At 46.7% G+C, this 24,074-nt stretch overlaps 1 protein-coding gene across 9 annotated transcripts in view; it reads left to right on the top strand.

The window, feature by feature from the left end:
* Positions 1–24,074, top strand: part of cep128 (centrosomal protein 128) — a 284,185-nt gene that overhangs the window by 94,422 nt on the left and 165,689 nt on the right. For all 9 annotated transcript variants that reach the window (XR_010002021.1, XM_008117882.3, XM_062968036.1 and 6 more), the window contains 2 exons: positions 14,451–14,801; positions 22,232–22,882. Coding sequence is in view for 8 of the 9 variants with exons in the window: in XM_008117882.3 (XP_008116089.2) it covers positions 14,451–14,801; positions 22,232–22,882 (1,002 nt within the window). In the remaining variant the exon portion in view is untranslated. The remainder of the gene's footprint in view (positions 1–14,450; positions 14,802–22,231; positions 22,883–24,074) is intronic.

The raw sequence follows: 24,074 nt of genomic DNA, 5'->3' as shown, positions 1-24,074 counted from the left end.
CAATGGGCTTTAGGCCTGCATCAACAGGGGAATAGCGTCTAGATCCAAGGCAGTCATGCTCCCCCTCTACTCTGCCTTGGTCAGACCACACCTGGAATAATGTGTCCAACTTTGGGCACTGCAGATAAATGGAGATGCGGGCAAGCTTGAAAGTGTCAAGAGGAGTGTGACTAAAATGAATAAGGGTCTGGAGAACAAGCAGTATGAGGAGAGGCTTTAATAGCTGGCCATGTTTAGCATGCAGAAGAGAAGGCTGAGAGGAGACATGATAGCAATGTACAAATATGTGAGGGGAAGTCATAGGGAGGAGGGAGCAAGCTTATTTTCTGCTGCCCTGAAGACAACGGGACGGAGCAGTGGCTTCAAACAACAGGAATGGAGATTCCACCTGAACATCAGGAAGAACTTCCTCACTGTGATGGCTGTTCGGCAGTGGAACTGTCTCCCCCGGACTGTGTTGGAGGCTCCTTCTTTTGAAGCTTTTAAGCATAGGCTCAATGGCCATCTGTCGGGGATGCTTTGAATGAAACTTCCTGTGTCTTAGTTGGGGGAGAACTCCATGGCCCATGAGTTCTATTCCAACTCTACTTTTCTATGATTCCATGATTCAATGATTCGGGAAACGGCCCCTTGTGATTGATGAACCCAAAAACAACAGTGGGCAACGGTGAGTGATGATAAAGACGAGAAAGGAAGGGAAAAGAGAGAGGAAAGCATTGTAGGTTAGAGGAGAGAGTTGTTGGACAGAGTCCAAAGGGGCAACCCCCCCCCCCTGGCCACCCACAAAATTAGCCAAAGTTTCTCTGAAGCAGAGCTGCTTAAAGGAGGAGAACTATTGCTCTATGAGCCGTCGGTGTCAAAATCCAAATCTGGGAAATTCAACACGGGAAGGTTGGCCTTCAGGAAAACCAGTTTCTCAACTGTTTGCGGGTCCAGCAAGCTGCGGTGGGGCGTGACTACATCTCCCGCTAGGCTGAAGACCCTTTCGCTCTGCATGCTCATGGGAGGACAGCTGAGGAACTGGCGGGCTACGTGTGACAGATCCGGCCACATGTGTTCGCGTGAAGCCCAATAGGCCAATGGATCACAAGATATTATCTCAGGAGGCTCCTCAAAGTACCTGTTGACCGAGCATTCGGCCGAGTCTACCTTTTGAGCAGAAGCCAGCAAAGAGGATTCTTCAGAGCAGGCAAGTATGGCCACCGTCTCTGCAAAAAAAACGTTTCCTGGTCGCTGCTGGAGATCCGTATCCCTACGGCAAACCCCTACCGGCTCCCCGGGACTTTCAGTCTCGCCACTAGCGCTAGTGCTGGGGGTGACAGGCATTTCCGGAAGAGGGGCCACTGTGCCCGTTTCCTCCACCCTGGCAGCAAAGACCTCCCTCACAAGGTTAACTAGTTGGGCCTTCCACACGGTAAAGTCTTTTGGGCAGACGTTGTACTTTAGCCGTGGATCACACAAGGCCGCCAGCATATGGACCTTGCTGGAAAGAAGTGGCTCAAGGCGTTTCCGTACAGCAAAGGACAACCTCCTCACCAGCTCCTGGGCCGGCGGTGTCAGCGGTCCAGCCAGGGAGTCCAGTGTTCGACCGGCCCCAAGTCTTTCTAGGTGCCTCCTTAGCCTCAAGACCATGGGCACTGCCTGGCTAAGAAGGGCTTTTGATTCCGAAAGGGTCTCAGTGGCATGTTTGAATGGCTTTAGTACGTCTACTAGCTGGGAGATGGTGTCCCACTCTTGCTTATTTGGAACAAGTTTGCTAACAGGCGCAAACAATGTGAGGGAGATGCCGTGTACCGCCTTCTGCTGCTCGATCATGCGTTCAAGCATTTTAAAGGTTGAATTCCACCGAGTTGAGACGTCCTGGAGCAGCTTGTGCTGCGGGAGGCCTTCAAGGATCTGCCTCTCTCTCAGCTGCCGGGCTGCCTTGATGCTCCTGTGGAAGTAGCCCGCGATCTTTCTACAGCGCTCGATCAGCAGAGCGATGTTTGCGTTGCTAGCTGGCTGCTCTTCCGGGCTCTTTAAACCTTCCTTGACGGTATTGTGAAGCAAGTGGGCCATGCAGGACACATTCTGAAGCCCGGCACTTTCAACCGCTTTGATCATATTTTTACCAGCGTCAGTCACCATAAAGCCCCTCCTCATTTCTTCCGGCCTACACTGCATCCACTCCCCCATTATGTTTTCCAGATAGCTGCAGATGGTCTCTGCCTTGTGATCACGATCAACTACCTCCAACGCGAGGAGTGCCCAACGATGGGATGTATCCATACTGCCTTCCTTCTCCCACCAATGTGCCGTGAGAGAGAGGTAGGAATGGCCTCCTCCCAAGCTTGACCAAATGTCAGAGGTAAAATGGATGTGTCCTCCCATGGCGCTACGCAACATCTGGATAATGCGTTCCTTACAGCCCTCGTACAAGCCGGGAATAACTTTTCTGGAAAAGGTGTGACGGGAGGGGATTTTGTATCGGGGGCACAGTCGTTTCATAAGGCGTACGAAGCCTTCTTGTTCAACCAGGCGGAAGGGATGGTGATCTAGGGCAATCATCTCTCCCACACTTTGGGTTATCTGCTGGGGTGTGAGTAATGTTTCCCCCGTTTTCTTTCTGGGTAATGGAATGGCCCAATCCTCCAAGGTGGACTGTGTCTGCCTTCCACCATCTTCACCAGGAGAACTTTGTGTGCTAAGGCTGCCACTTGAAGGGCTTGCAGTTCCCCCTCCTACCGAAATGGAGGGATGGTGTCGCTTCATGTGAGAGCTCAACCCCGAGGTTGCAAGATGTCTCAGGTCTCTGCCTCTGCTGATATTTGCCCCACAGTGTCTACAAACTGCCAAAGTAGCACACTGAGAGTGGACATTGAAATGGTCCCAAATATATGACCTTGGCCTCCCCACAGCCACAGAGATAGGAGTCGTGGGCACCCTTTCGTCAGCTAGAGAAAGTTTTTGGTTTGATGGTACAACCTCCTCTACCTCCTCCTCACTGTCAGTAGCGGGTGGAGGGGTGGGGTTATCTATATCCTCACTATCCACCACCTGTAGTTCCAGGACGGCTACACCTGTATGTTCCATTGATCGTCCTGTGGTCTCAGCTCCATACGACAACTGGCTCCGGGTGGAGGGCTGTGAACTTTCTGCATTCGAACAGCCAGCTTCTTCATCAAGTCCACCCACTCCCATAGTTCGGCGTTCCAGACGGATGGGACCCACCCTAACTTTTTTGGCCCCCCACAGTGTCCTGGCTGTTGCTTTACCACTAGCAGGACTTGCTCCCCCAGACCCGCGTACAGCTGAACGCTTCATGATAACGGGAGTGTTTTCAGGAGACAGATGGGGGGATGGAAAGGTGTTGTGAAAGTGGTGGAAAATATTTCTTGTTTCTTGATTGGCAACATGTTCTGTTCAGGGTCTATTAACTGCCGCAAAACCGTCTATTTCAGTTTTAGTTATTTTTATTCGTTGACAAGGGGATACCTGTACTTTCCAGTTCTACAAAGGAGTATGGGAGGTGCAATCCTTTGGCCAAAGTTGGCTTTTGATTCACAGACAGCGTCCCTGGCACGGACAAACAGCCCTGTTAGAGCAGGCAAGGGCCAAATCAGGCTCCCTTGTTTCCCAAAAAGGAGGTGTATTTCTACAAAGGAGTATGGGAGGTGCAATCCTTTGGCCAAAGTTGGCTTTTGATTCACAGACAGCGTCCCTGGCACGGACAAACAGCCCTGCTTGAGCTGGCAAGGGCCAAATCAGGCTCCCTAGTTTCCCCAAAAGGAGGTGTTTTTCTACAAAGGAGTATGGGAGGTGCAATCCTTTGGCCAAAGTTGGCTTTTGATTCACAGACAGCGTCCCTGGCACGGACAAACAGCCCTGTTAGAGCAGGCAAGAGCCAAATCAGGCTCCCTTGTTTCCCAAAAAGGAGGTGTTTTTCTACAAAGGAGTATGGGAGGTGCAATCCTTTGGCCAAAGTTGGCTTTTGATTCACAGACAGCGTCCCTGGCACGGACAAACAGCCCTGTTAGAGCAGGCAAGGGCCAAATCAGGCTCCCTTGTTTCCCAAAAAGGAGGTGTATTTCTACAAAGGAGTATGGGAGGTGCAATCCTTTGGCCAAAGTTGGCTTTTGATTCACAGACAGCGTCCCTGGCACGGACAAACAGCCCTACTTGAGCTGGCAAGGGCCAAATCAGGCTCCCATGTTTCCCAAAAAGGAGGTGTATTTCTACAAAGGGGTATGGGAGGTGCAATCCTTTGGCCAAAGTTGGCTTTTGATTCACAGACAGCGTCCCTGGCACGGACAAACAGCCCTGCTTGAGCTGGCAAGGGCCAAATCAGGCTCCCTAGTTTCCCCAAAAGGAGGTGTTTTTCTACAAAGGAGTATGGGAGGTGCAATCCTTTGGCCAAAGTTGGCTTTTGATTCACAGACAGCGTCCCTGGCACGGACAAACAGCCCTGCTAGAGCTGGCAAGAGCCAAATCAGGCTCCCTAGTTTCCCCAAAAGGAGGTGTATTTCTACAAAGGAGTATGGGAGGTGCAATCCTTTGGCCAAAGTTGGCTTTTGATTCACAGACAGCATCCCTGGCACTGACAAACAGCCCTGTTAGAGCAGGCAAGGGCCAAATCAGGCTCCCTTGTTTCCCAAAAAGGAGGAGTATTTCTACAAAGGAGTATGGGAGGTGCAACCTTTTGGCCAAAGTTGGCTTTTGATTCACAGACAGCGTCCCTGGCACGGACAAACAGCCCTGTTAGAGCAGGCAAGGGCCAAATCAGGCTCCCTTGTTTCCCAAAAAAGAGGTGTTTTTCTACAAAGGAGTATGGGAGGTGCAATCCTTTGGCCAAAGTTGGCTTTTGATTCACAGACAGCGTCCCTGGCACGGACAAACAGCCCTGTTAGAGCTGGCAAGAGCCAAATCAGGCTCCCTAGTTTCCCCAAAAGGAGGTGTTTTTCTACAAAGGAGTATGGGAGGTGCAATCCTTTGGCCAAAGTTGGCTTTTGATTCACAGACAGCGTCCCTGGCACGGACAAACAGCCCTGTTAGTGCAGGCAAGGGCCAAATCAGGCTCCCTTGTTTCCCAAAAAGGAGGAGTATTTCTACAAAGGAGTATGGGAGGTGCAATCCTTTGGCCAAAGTTGGCTTTTGATTCACAGACAGCGTCCCTGGCACGGACAAACAGCCCTGCTAGAGCTGGCAAGGGCCAAATCAGGCTCCCTAGTTTCCCAAAAAGGAGGTGTTTTTCTACAAAGGAGTATGGGAGGTGCAATCCTTTGGCCAAAGTTGGCTTTTGATTCACAGACAGCGTCCCTGGCACGGACAAACAGCCCTGTTAGTGCAGGCAAGGGCCAAATCAGGCTCCCTTGTTTCCCAAAAAGGAGGAGTATTTCTACAAAGGAGTATGGGAGGTGCAATCCTTTGGCCAAAGTTGGCTTTTGATTCACAGACAGCGTCCCTGGCACGGACAAACAGCCCTGCTAGAGCTGGCAAGGGCCAAATCAGGCTCCCTAGTTTCCCAAAAAGGAGGTGTTTTTCTACAAAGGAGTATGGGAGGTGCAATCCTTTGGCCAAAGTTGGCTTTTGATTCACAGACAGCGTCCCTGGCACGGACAAACAGCCCTGCTAGAGCTGGCAAGAGCCAAATCAGGCTCCCTAGTTTCCCAAAAAGGAGGTGTTTTTCTACAAAGGAGTATGGGAGGTGCAATCCTTTGGCCATAGTTGGCTTTTGATTCACAGACAGCGTCCCTGGCACGGACAAACAGCCCTGCTAGAGCTGGCAAGAGCCAAATCAGGCTCCCTAGTTTCCCAAAAAGGAGGTGTTTTTCTACAAAGGAGTATGGGAGGTGCAATCCTTTGGCCAAAGTTGGCTTTTGATTCACAGACAGCGTCCCTGGCACGGACAAACAGCCCTGTTAGAGCTGGCAAGAGCCAAATCAGGCTCCCTAGTTTCCCCAAAAGGAGGTGTTTTTCTACAAAGGAGTATGGGAGGTGCAATCCTTTGGCCAAAGTTGGCTTTTGATTCACAGACAGCGTCCCTGGCACGGACAAACAGCCCTGTTAGTGCAGGCAAGGGCCAAATCAGGCTCCCTTGTTTCCCAAAAAGGAGGAGTATTTCTACAAAGGAGTATGGGAGGTGCAATCCTTTGGCCAAAGTTGGCTTTTGATTCACAGACAGCGTCCCTGGCACGGACAAACAGCCCTGCTAGAGCTGGCAAGGGCCAAATCAGGCTCCCTAGTTTCCCAAAAAGGAGGTGTTTTTCTACAAAGGAGTATGGGAGGTGCAATCCTTTGGCCAAAGTTGGCTTTTGATTCACAGACAGCGTCCCTGGCACGGACAAACAGCCCTGTTAGTGCAGGCAAGGGCCAAATCAGGCTCCCTTGTTTCCCAAAAAGGAGGAGTATTTCTACAAAGGAGTATGGGAGGTGCAATCCTTTGGCCAAAGTTGGCTTTTGATTCACAGACAGCGTCCCTGGCACGGACAAACAGCCCTGCTAGAGCTGGCAAGGGCCAAATCAGGCTCCCTAGTTTCCCAAAAAGGAGGTGTTTTTCTACAAAGGAGTATGGGAGGTGCAATCCTTTGGCCAAAGTTGGCTTTTGATTCACAGACAGCGTCCCTGGCACGGACAAACAGCCCTGCTAGAGCTGGCAAGAGCCAAATCAGGCTCCCTAGTTTCCCAAAAAGGAGGTGTTTTTCTACAAAGGAGTATGGGAGGTGCAATCCTTTGGCCATAGTTGGCTTTTGATTCACAGACAGCGTCCCTGGCACGGACAAACAGCCCTGCTAGAGCTGGCAAGAGCCAAATCAGGCTCCCTAGTTTCCCAAAAAGGAGGTGTATTTCTACAAAGGAGTATGGGAGGTGCAATCCTTTGGCCAAAGTTGGCTTTTGATTCACAGACAGCGTCCCTGGCACGGACAAACAGCCCTGTTAGAGCAGGCAAGAGCCAAATCAGGCTCCCTTGTTTCCCAAAAAGGAGGTGTATTTCTACAAAGGAGTATGGGAGGTGCAATCCTTTGGCCAAAGTTGGCTTTTGATTCACAGACAGCGTCCCTGGCGCGGACAAACAGCCCTGCTAGAGCTGGCAAGAGCCAAATCAGGCTCCCTAGTTTCCCAAAAAGGAGGTGTATTTCTACAAAGGAGTATGGGAGGTGCAATCCTTTGGCCAAAGTTGGCTTTTGATTCACAGACAGCGTCCCTGGCACGGACAAACAGCCCTGCTAGAGCTGGCAAGAGCCAAATCAGGCTCCCTTGTTTCCCAAAAAGGAGGTGTATTTCTACAAAGGAGTATGGGAGGTGCAATCCTTTGGCCAAAGTTGGCTTTTCATTCACAGACAGCGTCCCTGGCGCGGACAAACAGCCCTGTTAGAGCAGGCAAGGGCCAAATCAGGCTCCCTTGTTTCCCAAAAAGGAGGTGTATTTCTACAAAGGAGTATGGGAGGTGCAATCCTTTGGCCAAAGTTGGCTTTTGATTCACAGACAGCATCCCTGGCACGGACAAACAGCCCTGTTAGAGCAGGCAAGGGCCAAATCAGGCTCCCTTGTTTCCCAAAAAGGAGGAGTATTTCTACAAAGGAGTATGGGAGGTGCAATCCTTTGGCCAAAGTTGGCTTTTGATTCACAGACAGCGTCCCTGGCACGGACAAACAGCCCTGCTAGAGCTGGCAAGGGCCAAATCAGGCTCCCTAGTTTCCCAAAAAGGAGGTGTTTTTCTACAAAGGAGTATGGGAGGTGCAATCCTTTGGCCAAAGTTGGCTTTTGATTCACAGACAGCGTCCCTGGCACGGACAAACAGCCCTGCTAGAGCTGGCAAGAGCCAAATCAGGCTCCCTAGTTTCCCAAAAAGGAGGTGTTTTTCTACAAAGGAGTATGGGAGGTGCAATCCTTTGGCCATAGTTGGCTTTTGATTCACAGACAGCGTCCCTGGCACGGACAAACAGCCCTGCTAGAGCTGGCAAGAGCCAAATCAGGCTCCCTAGTTTCCGAAAAAGGAGGTGTATTTCTACAAAGGAGTATGGGAGGTGCAATCCTTTGGCCAAAGTTGGCTTTTGATTCACAGACAGCGTCCCTGGCGCGGACAAACAGCCCTGCTAGAGCTGGCAAGAGCCAAATCAGGCTCCCTAGTTTCCCAAAAAGGAGGTGTATTTCTACAAAGGAGTATGGGAGGTGCAATCCTTTGGCCAAAGTTGGCTTTTGATTCACAGACAGCGTCCCTGGCACGGACAAACAGCCCTGCTAGAGCTGGCAAGAGCCAAATCAGGCTCCCTTGTTTCCCAAAAAGGAGGTGTATTTCTACAAAGGAGTATGGGAGGTGCAATCCTTTGGCCAAAGTTGGCTCTTGATTCACAGACAGCGTCCCTGGCACGGACAAACAGCCCTGCTTGAGCTGGCAAGAGCCAAATCAGGCTCCCTTGTTTCCCAAAAAGGAGGTGTATTTCTACAAAGGAGTATGGGAGGTGCAATCCTTTGGCCAAAGTTGGCTTTTGATTCACAGACAGCGTCCCTGGCACGGACAAACAGCCCTGCTTGAGCTGGCAAGAGCCAAATCAGGCTCCCTTGTTTCCCAAAAAGGAGGTGTATTTCTACAAAGGAGTATGGGAGGTGCAATCCTTTGGCCAAAGTTGGCTCTTGATTCACAGACAGCGTCCCTGGCATGGACAAACAGCCCTGCTTGAGCTGGCAAGAGCCAAATCAGGCTCCCTTGTTTCCCAAAAAGGAGGTGTATTTCTACAAAGGAGTATGGGAGGTGCAATCCTTTGGCCAAAGTTGGCTTTTGATTCACAGACAGCATCCCTGGCACGGACAAACAGCCCTGTTAGAGCAGGCAAGGGCCAAATCAGGCTCCCTTGTTTCCCAAAAAGGAGGTGTTTTTCTACAAAGGAGTATGGGAGGTGCAATCCTTTGGCCAAAGTTGGCTTTTGATTCACAGACAGCGTCCCTGGCACGGACAAACAGCCCTGTTAGAGCAGGCAAGAGCCAAATCAGGCTCCCTTGTTTCCCAAAAAGGAGGTGTATTTCTACAAAGGAGTATGGGAGGTGCAATCCTTTGGCCAAAGTTGGCTTTTGATTCACAGACAGCGTCCCTGGCGCGGACAAACAGCCCTGCTAGAGCTGGCAAGAGCCAAATCAGGCTCCCTAGTTTCCCAAAAAGGAGGTGTATTTCTACAAAGGAGTATGGGAGGTGCAATCCTTTGGCCAAAGTTGGCTTTTGATTCACAGACAGCGTCCCTGGCACGGACAAACAGCCCTGCTAGAGCTGGCAAGAGCCAAATCAGGCTCCCTTGTTTCCCAAAAAGGAGGTGTATTTCTACAAAGGAGTATGGGAGGTGCAATCCTTTGGCCAAAGTTGGCTCTTGATTCACAGACAGCGTCCCTGGCACGGACAAACAGCCCTGCTTGAGCTGGCAAGAGCCAAATCAGGCTCCCTTGTTTCCCAAAAAGGAGGTGTATTTCTACAAAGGAGTATGGGAGGTGCAATCCTTTGGCCAAAGTTGGCTTTTGATTCACAGACAGCGTCCCTGGCACGGACAAACAGCCCTGCTTGAGCTGGCAAGAGCCAAATCAGGCTCCCTTGTTTCCCAAAAAGGAGGTGTATTTCTACAAAGGAGTATGGGAGGTGCAATCCTTTGGCCAAAGTTGGCTTTTGATTCACAGACAGCATCCCTGGCACGGACAAACAGCCCTGTTAGAGCAGGCAAGGGCCAAATCAGGCTCCCTTGTTTCCCAAAAAGGAGGTGTTTTTCTACAAAGGAGTATGGGAGGTGCAATCCTTTGGCCAAAGTTGGCTTTTGATTCACAGACAGCGTCCCTGGCACGGACAAACAGCCCTGCTTGAGCTGGCAAGAGCCAAATCAGGCTCCCTTGTTTCCCAAAAAGGAGGTGTATTTCTACAAAGGAGTATGGGAGGTGCAATCCTTTGGCCAAAGTTGGCTCTTGATTCACAGGCAGCGTCCCTGGCACGGACAAACAGCCCTGCTTGAGCTGGCAAGAGCCAAATCAGGCTCCCTTGTTTCCCAAAAAGGAGGTGTATTTCTACAAAGGAGTATGGGAGGTGCAATCCTTTGGCCAAAGTTGGCTTTTGATTCACAGACAGCGTCCCTGGCACGGACAAACAGCCCTGTTAGAGCAGGCAAGGGCCAAATCAGGCTCCCTAGTTTCCCCAAAAGGAGGTGTTTTTTACCAAGGAGTATGGGAGGTGCAATCCTTTGGCCAAAGTTGGCTTTTGATTCACAGACAGCGTCCCTGGCACGGGCAAACAGCCCTGTTAGAGCAGGCAAGGGCCAAATCAGGCTCCCTTGTTTCCCAAAAAGGAGGAGTATTTCTACAAAGGAGTATGGGAGGTGCAATCCTTTGGCCAAAGTTGGCTTTTGATTCACAGACAGCGTCCCTGGCACGGACAAACAGCCCTGCTAGAGCTGGCAAGAGCCAAATCAGGCTCCCTAGTTTCCCCAATAGGAGGTGTTTTTTACCAAGGAGTATGGGAGGTGCAATCCTTTGGCCAAAGTTGGCTTTTCATTCACAGACAGCGTCCCTGGCACGGGCAAACAGCCCTGTTAGAGCAGGCAAGGGCCAAATAGGCTCCCTTGTTTCCCAAAAAGGAGGAGTATTTCTACAAAGGAGTATGGGAGGTGCAATCCTTTGGCCAAAGTTGGCTTTTGATTCACAGACAGCGTCCCTGGCACGGACAAACAGCCCTGCTAGAGCTGGCAAGGGCCAAATCAGGCTCCCTTGTTTCCCAAAAAGGAGGTGTTTTTCTACAAAGGAGTATGGGAGGTGCAATCCTTTGGCCAAAGTTGGCTTTTGATTCACAGACAGCGTCCCTGGCACGGACAAACAGCCCTGCTAGAGCTGGCAAGAGCCAAATCAGGCTCCCTAGTTTCCCAAAAAGGAGGTGTTTTTCTACAAAGGAGTATGGGAGGTGCAATCCTTTGGCCAAAGTTGGCTTTTGATTCACAGACAGCGTCCCTGGCATGGACAAACAGCCCTGCTAGAGCTGGCAAGAGCCAAATCAGGCTCCCTTGTTTCCAAAAACCCTTTTGTGTTTAAAAAAGAAAATAGAAGAAAGCCCACCCCGCCCGCAACAGAAAAAATGGCGCAGCAGAAAAATTGCTGGCCGGGTGGGAAAATGGAAAACGCCAATCTCGTGAGAAAAAAAACACCCACAGGCCCTTTGCAAAAAATTAAAAAAGAAACACCAAACAGTTTCCAAACCCACACCACCCAAACTCACCCACCCAACCTTTTCTCCCGGTCTTCTGTAGCCTAGCTCTAGCTCAGACACAGCCAAGGAAGCTGTGACGCAGCAATCTTGCCTGCCTGCCTGCCTGCCTGCCTGCCCAGAATCTCCCTTCCACCCTCTTCAGAATCCCGGTGCGAATGAGCCACGAGGCTCCCTGTGCTCGCTCTTTTCATTCAGGACGTCTTACCAGCCCCTCCCCCTGGTTAAACGTGCTCTCTGATTGGCCACAAGGTGCAAACAACACGCTAGGTTGCCCCAGTGCACTTAAACAAGTTTGGGTGATTTGCAAAAGCTTTATTTAAAAACGAAAAAAACGACGACATAACTAAAAACGGCCAGTCGCGGTTCGAAACCGCGATATCCAGACGTGTGGACAATCAAGGCCGTATATTGCTTCAAAAGAAACGAAAATAACAAATTAATAACGGGTAACGGGGAAATCGAATTATTTGAGCAAGCCTACTGAATAGAAATAGGGTAGATAACCAGCTGATGTGACAAAGATACATATAGATAGCATTTAATTTAAAAGAAAACAAGGATGGACATCTTTCTGCAAAGCTTTAGTTGTATGGTAGGGAACTAGATGCTCCTTATAGTGTCTTCCAGTTTTAAAATGCAATGAGTCTCCTTCATACCATTCTCACATGAAGGAGAATGTACTTCTCTTTTCTGAAAAATTGGGTTTTGCTTGCAAAATGATAAAATGCTTGGACATACATTTTATGTAAATGTTTTGCTGGCAGAGAGCAGGGTCATTCTGATTTCAATCAGACAGATAGTAATGCCAAGGAATTAATTATATGCCCTTGTGCCTTAAGGCAAATAATCTCAGTAAAGAGCTTGATGGGATTTTTTGTTGCTGTTGAAAGTATTAACTGTTAATAAAATAGAGTTCATTGTTTTTTTTTACACGATATGATAAATGTCTCCAATTAATTTAACAATATTCTGTACTTTGCTTAAGCCTTGAATCTTGTTTCATTAACTACTACATGGAAACGTTAGATGTATGTACAAGATCTTTGCTCATAAAGTTTCTGAAAAAATAATTATTTTTAATGACCCAGAATGGCTGAAGATGCAATTATTTAGGACTGGTGTCTTTTAATATTATCACCAGATGGGAAGCAATTATAGCTGTTGAAAGGAAGATAATCTAGCATAGAAGTCTGAAGGTGAGACATTTTACACAATTTGTGGAAGGGTAAATGTAATGATTCCTGATTGCTTTTGTCTCTGTCCCTTCACATCTGTCAGGGTCAAATTCCATAGCCCTTAGAGGTTAGGTTTAATTAATACAAATCTTCCTTTGTAATTGAATTCAACTGAGTGTATAAAAATCACTTTTTGGGTATTTGAGGAATACAGGTTTTCTTGTGTGCTTTATGGTCTGAAAAACGCACATGTGTACTAAAGCACGAAAGCATGGCTTTTTCACTTTAGAAAATATTCAAATTAAAAAATTCAGTTTTAGTCTTTCATTATAATACCACGGCATCAAAAGCCTTGTTTCCAATTGTGTATAACATTAATCTTTAGTAATGAGGATTGAATTAAAATGAATATCTTTCTTGTCAAAATACTTAGATCTCTTTTGCCACAAAAAAAACAATATATTAGGTTAAAAATGTTAAAGTACGCCAAAGGTCTGAATAATTGATCATTTTCCCCATTATTACCAACCAGTTGTCAACAGATACAAATTCCACATTACATTTTTCTGTAGTGATCTATAAAAACACTCTGCCTCTGATCATAAAGGTGATATTTAACCATCTTGACTGGGTCCCCTTGATAGTTCCATGAATTTATCTAATTGCACTTCAGAGCCACCCAAGTTTGATATTTTTCTGGTGCCAGTATTGTAGTGAAACTTACCAAGTGACAAAATAAACAATGACACACACACCTTTTTCTTTTTTTAAGTTCACCATTATGTAATATTCTAGTTGGCTTTAATAAAGATATTATGTGATTGAATGTTTTCAGATTTTTATAATAGAGCAGCTTGATTTACTTTGTTTTTCTTTTTGTTGTAATATTACTTCCCTTTAAGACATTTTAACTGAACTATAGTGTCCCCTGCTATACAGTTTCATAGAGTAAGTTCTATTTTGGGGGCATAATTACTATTCAAGTGTGGCCAAGAGACAGAGTCAACATGCCACATATCTCCTTCTACTTCTGTAGATACCTGCAATGAATCTATGACAAACATGTAGAGTGTTTTTAGCAGAAGAAATAATTTAGAAGGGATTACAGTGTAAAACAGAGCTTTCCAGACATTTCACGTTGGTGACATACATTTTAGACCTGCATTATTTCACAATACAGTAATTCAGTTTTACTAGCGAACCGGAAGTTCAACCAACCTCTTATAAAATATATGGGCACATACATAAATTATAATAATGAAATGTATGCTTACACTTGAAAACATTTCATTTATATTTTAAAGAATTATGATTTGTTGTTTATTTTACATAGATTCAAAGGCTTCCCATTATATTTGTGCAACACATGTACACTCAACAGCTGATACACTAACACAGTGGTTCTCAACCTGTGGGTCCTCAGGTGTTTTGGCCTAAAACTCCCAGAAATCTCAACCAGTTTATCAGCTGTTAAAATTTCTGGGAGTTGAAGGCCAAAACATCTGGGGACCCACATGTTGAGAACCACTGCACTAATGTGTCGTGGCACACAGTTTCGAAAGGTCTGGGGTGAAGGATAAGTTGTTAAAGCTGCTAATCTCTAGAGAAATGGGTCTCCACCTTTGACCCTCCAAGTATTTGGGACTTCAAGTTCCAGAAGCCCAAGTCAGCATGAACAATGGACAGGGATTCCTGGAGTTGAAGTCCAGGATATTTCAAAGTACAAAGGTAGACAACTACTATTCTAAAAAAAACAGCATTCTTTTGCAGGACATAACTTTTGTGTCAGGTATCTGTTCTACCTACTTCTTTGGTCTTTGTGTGAGCAAGTTCAACAGCACAAAGCATATGTTTGTCTTTTCACATAGGCATTCAGACCTTTTCAGATCACCCCAAGTGCAACTGTTTCAATGGATTCTTTCATTGGAAATCAAAGGGAAGAGTGTTTTGAATGGTTATAGCTGCTGTTGCTCTATATGCTTGAAGGTGTTTGATTCTGATATGATTTTAAATATATTTGCTGTTTCTGTATTCACCAGGAGAATCTTTAAATTTGTTTTGATGCCTTCTAGGTTTTAACCTCTGACTTGGAAAAAAGGGAGACCCAGCAGCAAAGGATGCTGAGCCAGTTGAAAGAGATACAACGTAACTACAGAGTCTGTGAGAACGAGCGAAGAGCGGCAGAACTTCAGGTCACAGAACTGGCTCAGCAATTGGAAGAGACGACTAAAGAAGCAGAGAGATACCTAGCTGAATTCAGACAATCTGAAGTGCTCAGGCTAGAGAATGAAAAGAAGAAGGACGATTTAAAACTGAAAGCTCAGGAATCTATTAGACATTGGAAGCTAAAGTGTAAGAAACTGGAACATGAACTAGAAAAGCAGACTGAACTTCACAGCCAATTGATGGAGAAGAACAATCTGGTATGTGATTTCTTTATTCTTTCCATTCCTTTCAACCAGTAATCATAGAAACACTCCTCTCAGCCAGTTTCAAGACTTTTTAAAGTATACATACGTGAAACCTATTTACTAATTACAGGTTTTAAAATTCATCATTGCTGGCAATGTTCTGAGGGGTGGAGTCTTCGTCAATCATTGTGGGTTGAGGTACCCCCTTTGCTTGGACTATGGGCCGCTGGAGTAAACCAGTTACTGGTAATTTTTGAAGAAGATAGAGAACAGATTACTTTAATTAGAGACATCGGATAGTACTTTATAATACAGTGGTTTAATTCAATCAAATATTTTGGCCGTATAAGCAGAAAGCAAACCCTCCCTAGACAAATCTTGCCATGAAAACCATGCAGTAGGGTTGCCTTAGGGTTGACATAGATTGGAAACAATTTGAAGGTAAATAATAACAACAAGACACACACTAAGACACTATTTTGAGCTTTGATAAGTTGACTCTCTAATCTGCTTTGAATATTAGGTATAAAAGAATTAAGATTAATCGCAATTAGAAATTTGGTTAGTTAGGACCATCCAAATCAGTTTTTTGAAGGGAAATTTCCTGCTTCATGTGATAGAAAAGCAGGCTGTTCCTCATGTGTCATGTAGCAAAGAGGTAAGACAGACAAATGCCCTGAAGATTATTTCTAAACAGCAAACATTTTGCTAGGTACAATACAGAGCTGCCCTAAAGTTGCACTTTAGGACCACTCGCCAATGTTAGTACCAGAAGGGTTACAAATCAGTTTGTGGTCAACTTTAGATTCGGTTTTGTTATTTGGAATGCTGACCACATCAGCTCTAGTCTCTGATACAGAATAATAATAATAATAATAATAATAAAACTTTATTTATACCCCGCCACCATCTCCCCAACGGGGACTCGGGGCGGCTTACATGGGGCCATGCCCAAGACAATACAATAAACCATAACATAATACAATTAAATAATACATTACATAAAATAAACAGTACAACATAAGATCAAAACAGCAATATAACACGAGCGGGCCGCATGAATACTACATTTAAAAACTAGATTAAAAATTAAAACTCTGGGTGAGAAAGGGATCAGAATAAAACCTCGAGGGACGGGACATCAGATAGTGAACCAGTCTAGAGGATAAATATCGGGGGGGAGTAGCATAGAACATTTACTCTCCGAAAGCACACCGGAAGAGCCATGTTTTTAAATCTTTCCTGAAGGCTAAAAGGGTGGGGGCTTGCCTGATTTCAATGGGCAGCAAGTTCCACAAGCGAGGGGCCACCGCAGAGAAGGCCCTCTCCCTTGTTCCTACAAGGCGAGCCTGAGATATAGGTAGTGGCGACAGGAGGGCCTCCCCCGATGATCGGAGAGGTCGGGCAGGTTTATGATAGGAGATACGGTCACGAAGGTAGGCGGGTCCCAAACCGTTTAGGGCTTTATAAATGATGGTCTGCACCTTGAATTGGGACCGGAAGATGAACGGCAGCCAGTGGAGCTCCTTAAACAGGGGAGTAGATCTCTCCCTGTAACTCGCCCCCGTTATTAGTCTGGCTGCCGAACGTTGGACCAGCTGTAACTTCCGGGCCGTCTTCAAGGGAAGCCCCACGTAGAGCGCATTACAGTAGTCCAGTCTAGAGGTAACTAATGCATGCACCACCGTGGTCAAGTCAGACTTCACGAGGTATGGTCGCAGTTGGCGCACAAGTTTGAGTTGTGCAAAAGCCCTCCCGGCCACCGCCGACACCTGCGCTTCAAGCGTCAGCGCTGAATCCAGGAGGACCCCCAAACTGCGGACCTGTGATTTCAGGGGGAGTGCAACCCCGTCCAGCACAGGTTGCCACCCAATACCCCGATCCGACGAGCGACTGACCAGGAGGGCCTCTGTCTTGTCAGGATTGATCCTCAGCTTGTTCCTCCTCATCCAGTCCGCCACAGCGGCCAGGCACTGGTTCAGCATCCAAGGGGCTTCCTTGGAGTCAGGTGGGAACGAGTAGTGGATTTGTGTGTCATCTGCGTAGAGATGGCAACACCCTCCAAAACTCCGGATGACCTCTCCCAGCGGTTTCATGTAGATGTTAAAAAGCATGGGGGATAAAATAGACCCTTGCGGGACCCCACAGGTCAAAGGCCAGGGGTCCGAGCAGGTGTCCCCCAGCTTCACCATCTGGGAACGGCCCTCCAGGAAGGACTGGAGCCACTGCAAAACAGTGCCACCGAGTCCCATCCCGGAGAGCCTCCCCAGAAGGATACCATGGTCGATGGTATCGAAAGCCGCAGAGATGTCCAGGAGAACCAGCAGGGTCACACTCCCCCTGTCCAGTTCCCTGCGGAGGTCATCCACCAAGGCGACCAAAGCCGTCTCAGTGCTGTGCCCAGGCCTGAAGCCAGACTGCGAGCGGTCCAGAAAATCAGTGTCATCGAGGAACTCCTGGAGCTGCATGGCCACCACCCGCTCCAGAACCTTGCCCAAAAACGGGAGGTTGGAAATTGGTCTGTAGTTGTTACATACAGATGGGTCTAGCGAGGTCTTTTTTAGTAACGGTTTTACCACCGCTTGCTTAAAACAAGATGGAAATGACCCCTGACCCAGGGAGGCATTTATTATAGCCACAAACCAATCCAACAACCCCTCTTTGGCCTGCTTAACCAGCCAAGAGGGACAAGGATCCAGAGCACAAGTGGTCGCCCTCACAGACCCAAGAATCCCCTCCACGTCATCCGGAAGAACAAGCCGGAAAGAATCCCACAAAATCGGACAGACAGGTGCCTCGGTTACCTCCGCTGGAACTACAATTAAGCTGGAGTCCAACTCATGGCGTATCTGAGCAACTTTGCCTGCAAAGTGGTGCGCAAAATCGCTGCACCTAGTTGCCAAGTCATCAGGAAGCCCCTGGGTCTCAGGAGGCCGCAGGAGCTCCCCAACAACTCAGAACAACTCCGATGGCCTGTTGGCCGCAGACGCTATGCGGGCAGTCGTGAAAGCTTTCCTGGCTGCTCGCAGAGCCACGGAGTAAGCCTTAATAGCGGCTTTAGCCCGTGCTTGGTCAGACACATCCCGAGATTTCCTCCAGATGCACTCTAGTCCCCTCCTCGCACGCTTCATCACAGCCAGCTCCTCAGTGAACCAAGGAGTCGACATGACTCTACGCAGCGAAAGAGGACGTTCGGGAGCGATCGTGTCAAGTGCCCTTGTCAGCTCACTATTATAGCGATCAGCCAGGACATCGACAGGATCGCCAGTCTCCAGAACAGGAAGATCCCCAAGAGACCTCAGGAGTCCATCCGGATCCATCAGCCTCCTGGGGCGGACCATCTTAATGGGTCCACCACCCCTGCGGAGGTTAGAAGACACGGCGAAACTCAAACAGATCAGATGATGGTCAGACCATGACAATGGAAGAATATTTTGCTCTTCCACTCTGACTGTCCCACCGTCCACAATGAAGACGAGGTCCAGCGTGTGTCCCGCCTGATGTGTGGGCCCAGATATAACTTGAGTCAGCCCCATGGTCGTCATGGCAACCATGAAATCCTGAGCTGCACCTGTCAAAGAGGTCTCGGCATGAATATTAAAGTCCCCCAAAACTATGAGTTGTTGGGAGACCAGGGCCGAATTGGAGACCACTTCTGCTAGCTCGGACAGAGAGACTGCTGGGTCGCGGGGTGGACGGTACACCAGCAGAATCCCCAAGCTGTCTCGGGCTCCCACCTTCAGGAAGACACACTCAAACCTCGAAGACTGCGGAACGGCGCATCTGATCAGGGCGATGGACTGCCGAGCAATCACCGCGACTCCTCCTCCCCGCCCCCCAGCCCTGGCCTGCTGATGCACCCCGAAACCTGGTGGGCACAGCTGAGTGAGATTCACACCACCCTGCTCGTCCAACCACGTCTCGGTGATGCATGCCAGATCCGCCCCCTCATCCAGGATCAAATCCTGGATAACAGCTGTTTTACCGTTGACGGATCTGGCGTTCAAAAGCAGGACCTTAAGGCTGGGAGGTCTGTCCTGAAGACTACCACACCTATTCCTCTCCAGGGTCGCAAAAACTCTGTTGCGCTTCTCCCTGGGTCGAAAGTGACCGTTCTTCCTTCTCCCCCAAACCACCTCAATGAGACCCTGCCCGTGGAAACCCTCTCCCCCCTGGAGAGATGACTGATTGAGGTTGCCCATTGAAGGGGATAGTCAGCTGTCCTGAGATAGAAAATCACCAGCAATACTTGGTTGTTTAAAGGAGGGGCCTATCTCCGCTGGTGTAGGAGGAAAGGAGTCATCTAACAGATCATCATCTAGCGTGGGAAGGGGGCTAGGCACTAATGATGTCTGAGAACGGGACTGAGAGGTAACATAGACATGGCCTAAACCTGGGGGATCTTGTCTACCAAGATTCCGCCTGATGTCCAGGGGGCGAATCAATGGGTCTACTAGTACCCTCCTGAGAGTAATGCCCCACTGTTGAAGTTTGGGCCTATACAAAAACAATTCCTCCATCAGTGTTCTGTCTTCCAATCCAATGAGAAGACAAATGGAGCGGTTCCAGGACTGATAGTCTCTACGAAGCCAGTCGATAGTCTTGATCTTCACTTTCGACCAGCTTAAAGATAGAATTTGTGAGAGAGACGTCCGGACCGCTCGCTTAGATGTCCATCTTCCTCTGTTCAATAGTGAGTCTTGCACTTCCACTGCCACCTTATTAGTTCGCAACAGATGTTGGGAATATATGCCATCCAATAGTTGCCATCTGCTCACCCACAGAAAACCATATTTAATGGTCTATCTGAGCTGATGTGGTCTATCCAATACAATTTTCTGAATCAGCATCCCAAATAACCTCACCAAGGCTTCCAGGCGTCACATGGAATGGCTCTGCTCAGGGGGAGGGAGGAGGAGGAGAGCAGCAGTCAGGAGGCTTGTTGTCATGCCTTATGTTGGTAGTCAGCTTCCCCCCCTCCCAACATCCCCATTGCCTCAGCACTATAAGAGGGTTTTGCGAGACCAGTCACTCACTTTGCAATGGTGTAGCAATGGTGAGGCCATGGACTATATTTTAGTTCTTAGGGACCATTGGTGGTCCACGGAGCACAGGGTGGGAACCACTGGTCTAGAATTAAAGCAGGGTCACTATTCCTTGATGAAAAATACATGAAATAGGTTTATTAACAAATGTGAAATGTTTTTTATAATGTCTCTGAGCTAGTACAGGCTGTACAATATGTGCTGTTCTGACATTGAGAAGAGAGAGAGAGAACTGGAGAATGAAGAAACTGAAACTCAGAGAAGATTTGATAAAGACCAATAAACAGGAAATAACATAAATATGTGCTATGTTTAAACTCATGGAAAGAAATGCAAACTTGCACCTATTGAATATAGGCATGCTAAGGTTGCTGCCTCTTACACAAATAGATAATCCCATACAGCATTTAGGTTTTCTTGAAGACTCCCATTCCCCTGCTGTTGGTGTCTTGTTACATTCTTTGTTCACTGGCAGTACACTATTAACAACCTAAAATGCTAATTTTTTATCGGTTTTGATTTGTGATTTAGAGAATTTTATAGGGTTTGTTAGTAATCAAGCAGAAAATTAGCATTTGAAAATAGCAATTAGCATTTCATTTAAATGTTCATGAGTGATGTCTAATATCAGAGATTTGAATAGGAAGCACAGATTTGTTGCAGTAATAAGTATGGGTGGGAAATTAACAGTATGAAAATAGTAGATTAGTTCTTCCACTCTAGAGGTAAAAACATATAAGGAGGATAGGTATGCCAGATGGCCGTCAAAAAGCTATATGTTTTAAACCAGTAATTAAATATTTCATTACAATTTGAGAATAGTCAACCAACATATGAAGAATGAAATTGACAGTGAAAAGGCCATGTATACGCACCAGAGGTTCATATGTGATGTATTCCAGATTTGAAAAGTAGGTGGACACCATTGCCATTATGCCTTATAATTAATTAATCATTCACTTGCAGTACAATCTGTCAAAATCAAGTTCTATTTAGTGGGGTTTAAAACTGCCTGACTAAATGAGTACAATGAGTACAAACAGAACCTATAATCTGAAATAACTCTGGTATGTTCAATCAACTGAGGGGCAACATTAAGTCTAGAATATAGAGTGTGGTTAGCTGTGGGTGTTGAGGCAGTAAGTTGAACTGCTAGAATGTGAATGATAGGCTTGCACATTTCAGCTGAACCTTGATCCATTTCTGCTGGCCAGGTAGTCCCCCATATCCATTTTTGCGTGCCTCCCGAAAATGGGTGGGTTGCCAAATAGCCATTTTTGGTCCGCAGCCGAAAAATATGGCCAGATCCAGCCCATTGGTGACAATGGAGGGGAGGGCTGCCTGGGCTCCCTGTCCCGTTATTTTAGGCAGTGGCATTGTTTGTCCTTATATCCTTCATTAAGATCTGGATTAAAAAGCATCAGAGTTAAGACACCACTCTTTCTGCAATCCTTTCCCTTCGGTCTGTAGAGGACATTTGGGTTTAATGCTTCATTAAAGCTGTTTCTACTCTAAAGGAGATGGGTGCTGCAGGTGCATATACTCTCTCCCTGCATGCACCTTTCCAAGGCACTTTAAGGAGGCTTCCTGCTTCCCAGGGAAGGAAGAATGATGACCTGGAGCTATCCTACCTTGGGCTTCCTTTAAAAAGCAATTTTTTCCTCTTGTTTTGCACTGCAGGCCCTGCCTGGAGTGGTGCCTGCCTTTTTGCCCCTCACTACTTTGTGCTTGGGGTTGAATGCTTCCTTAAAGCTGTTTCTACTTTCTACTCTAGAGGAGAGGTAACTAGGTGGTAGTAGTTTTCTGAGAAGGAGGCCTTTCTTTTTATTTGCTGGGATTATTATTAATAATAATAATAATAATCACCTTTTGGAAGTATTTTCTGAATGAGAGAAGGGGAGGAGAAAAAGAAGCTAAAAGGGTGACTCTCCAAGCCCCCAAATGCTCATGCACCCCACCCACCCGTTCTGCACATTCCCAACTTCCAGTCAGTCCCACTAAATAAAAAGAATCAAGAAAACAAAGGAAAATCAAAAAGATTCAAGAAAGAGGCCAAGCCAGAAGCCAAGCCAAAAAATTCAGTTGTTTCACAGCCACGCCTGACATTTTAGACAGTGGCAAAAATTAATAGAAATGTCCATTGCCATTCTTTTTGGTGTAGTGTCATACTTTCTCAATAGGATTGTTTCAGACCATTCCCTATTTTCCCATAATACAGGGTGAGCAACCAGTGGGCCCCCAGACCTTGTTGGACACTAATTCCCATCATCTCTCAGCACTGGCCATTCTGGTTAGGTCGGGAATATCTGGAAGGCAAGAAGTTGCCTACATCTATTATTAGTGTCTTAGTGACCTTTTTATTTTCTCTCTAACTTTCTACCTCTGTTTGAATTGTAGGCCCTTAAAGAAAAGGATGACTTGAAGAGTCAGCTTCTTTCTACCATGCACCAGATGGAAAATCTTCAGAAAGAGCTGACTGATGTCCTTGAGAAAAGAGCCAAACAAGAAGAGGAGCTGCATTGTAGAGAAGTAAAGCTCAGTGAATCTAGATCCCTACAGATAGCTCTTGAACAAGAGATCAGGGCGGTCAGGGAAAATGCAGATAAATTGGATAGTGAGCTGCAAAAACAGAGCCTAACACAGAGCCAGATACGAACAGATAAACAACGCTTAGAAGAGGAGCTTTTATCTATTAACATGATCCATGAAAAGGACCAAGCAAGATTGTTAGAAATGCAAGCAGCTATAAAAAACCTGAGTGCAATTCGGGCTGAACTAACCAGCCAAATAGTAGAAGAGGAGAAATCAAAGAAGGAGATGCAGAAGACCCTGACAGAATTTCAGAAGCAACAAGAATCTTATCAGGAGGAGATGACTGCTGTCAGTAAGCAGCTGAAATTGGAGAGAGATGTCCACCAACAAGAACTGGCAGAGCTTCACTCAGTGTTGCAGCAGATGAAAACAAAACACGATCAACGTGTCCAAGAGATGATGAAGCTGTTCAGTCAAGAAAAGGAAGAAGCTGCTAGTCACATTGGAATGTTAAAGGTATTTGTGTAGTGTGGTTGTTATTTCCCCCTTTGGCTAGGGTTCTATGTTTTTTGTGGCAAAGAAGTGGTTGAGAAGGCTGCCAATGAGAAAAGGTTTTCCATTTCTCTTAAATATGTAGTTTTCAGGTTTAAAATGAGAGAAGCCACCCAAGTACATTTGAGATAGGTGTGATATGGAGGGTAAAATCACATGTCTTTACTTGCCCCAGAACTTTTTGAGTCTGTTTTTCTTGGATGTGGACTTTGGAAGCCACAAAATCTGTATGGAGGAGCTCGGTTTTCTCATCTTGATCTACAGGTTTGGTTTAGGTTGTAGCACACTGCAGAATTAGTGCAGTTTGACACCACTTTGACAGGATCTACACTATTCTGTATTCCGGGCTGGGATCTGATCCCAGATTATCTGCTTATTCTGGATTATCCAGCAGCAGTAGGGTAGCCAGGATTTTGATTTGGGGGGGGGGGGCTGAATCTAGGTGAGACAGGATCTACCCTAGCAAACCTTTCATATTGTTACCCCAATACCCCCATGCATATGGGATATATTGAGCATGGTGATCAGATCATGATATGAATAAACATAACAGTTTAAATAATAAATGTAAGGCCTTCTCGCGGACCGCCCTGAGAATTTCGGGGGGGGGGGGTGAAGCCCCCCGGCTACATGCCTGTCTGGCAGTATAGAATCATATAACCCAGTTCAAAGCAAATAATTTGGGATCAGATCCTGGGATATAGGGCAGTGTAGATCCAGTCTTTAAATGCCATGACTCAATGCTATGTAGTCATAGGAATTGTGATTTTACAAGGTCATTAACCTTTTCTGCTACATTGTGCTTGTGCCTCACCAAACTACAACTTCCATGATTCTATTAAGCTGTTAAAGTGGTGTCAAACTGCATTAATTATTCACTGTAGATGCATCTTTGGTTGATTTTTATTCCACATTATTACTGGGTATTTGTTGAGTTCCCTTCTTGAAGAATAAGGACATGCCCAACACAGTAAAAGAAGAGGTAGCAACAAATCAGCAAGATTGGAGCTGGCACTATAATTATACTGCCCTCCCCACAAAAAGTCTTAGTACTTCTGTCCCTTCCTAATGTAACAAATTGGAGGGAAAATATTGTGTTTCAGACTAGGTTGGCAGCCTCTGCAGATAACTAGTGATTGGTTTTATTTAAAAAAAC

Source organism: Anolis carolinensis, chromosome 1 (genome assembly GCF_035594765.1).
Source record: "Anolis carolinensis isolate JA03-04 chromosome 1, rAnoCar3.1.pri, whole genome shotgun sequence".
Taxonomy (NCBI): Eukaryota; Metazoa; Chordata; class Lepidosauria; order Squamata; family Dactyloidae; genus Anolis; species Anolis carolinensis.
The sequence above is the reverse complement of the archived record's forward strand: the minus strand, read 5'-3'. Positions and strand labels throughout refer to the sequence as shown.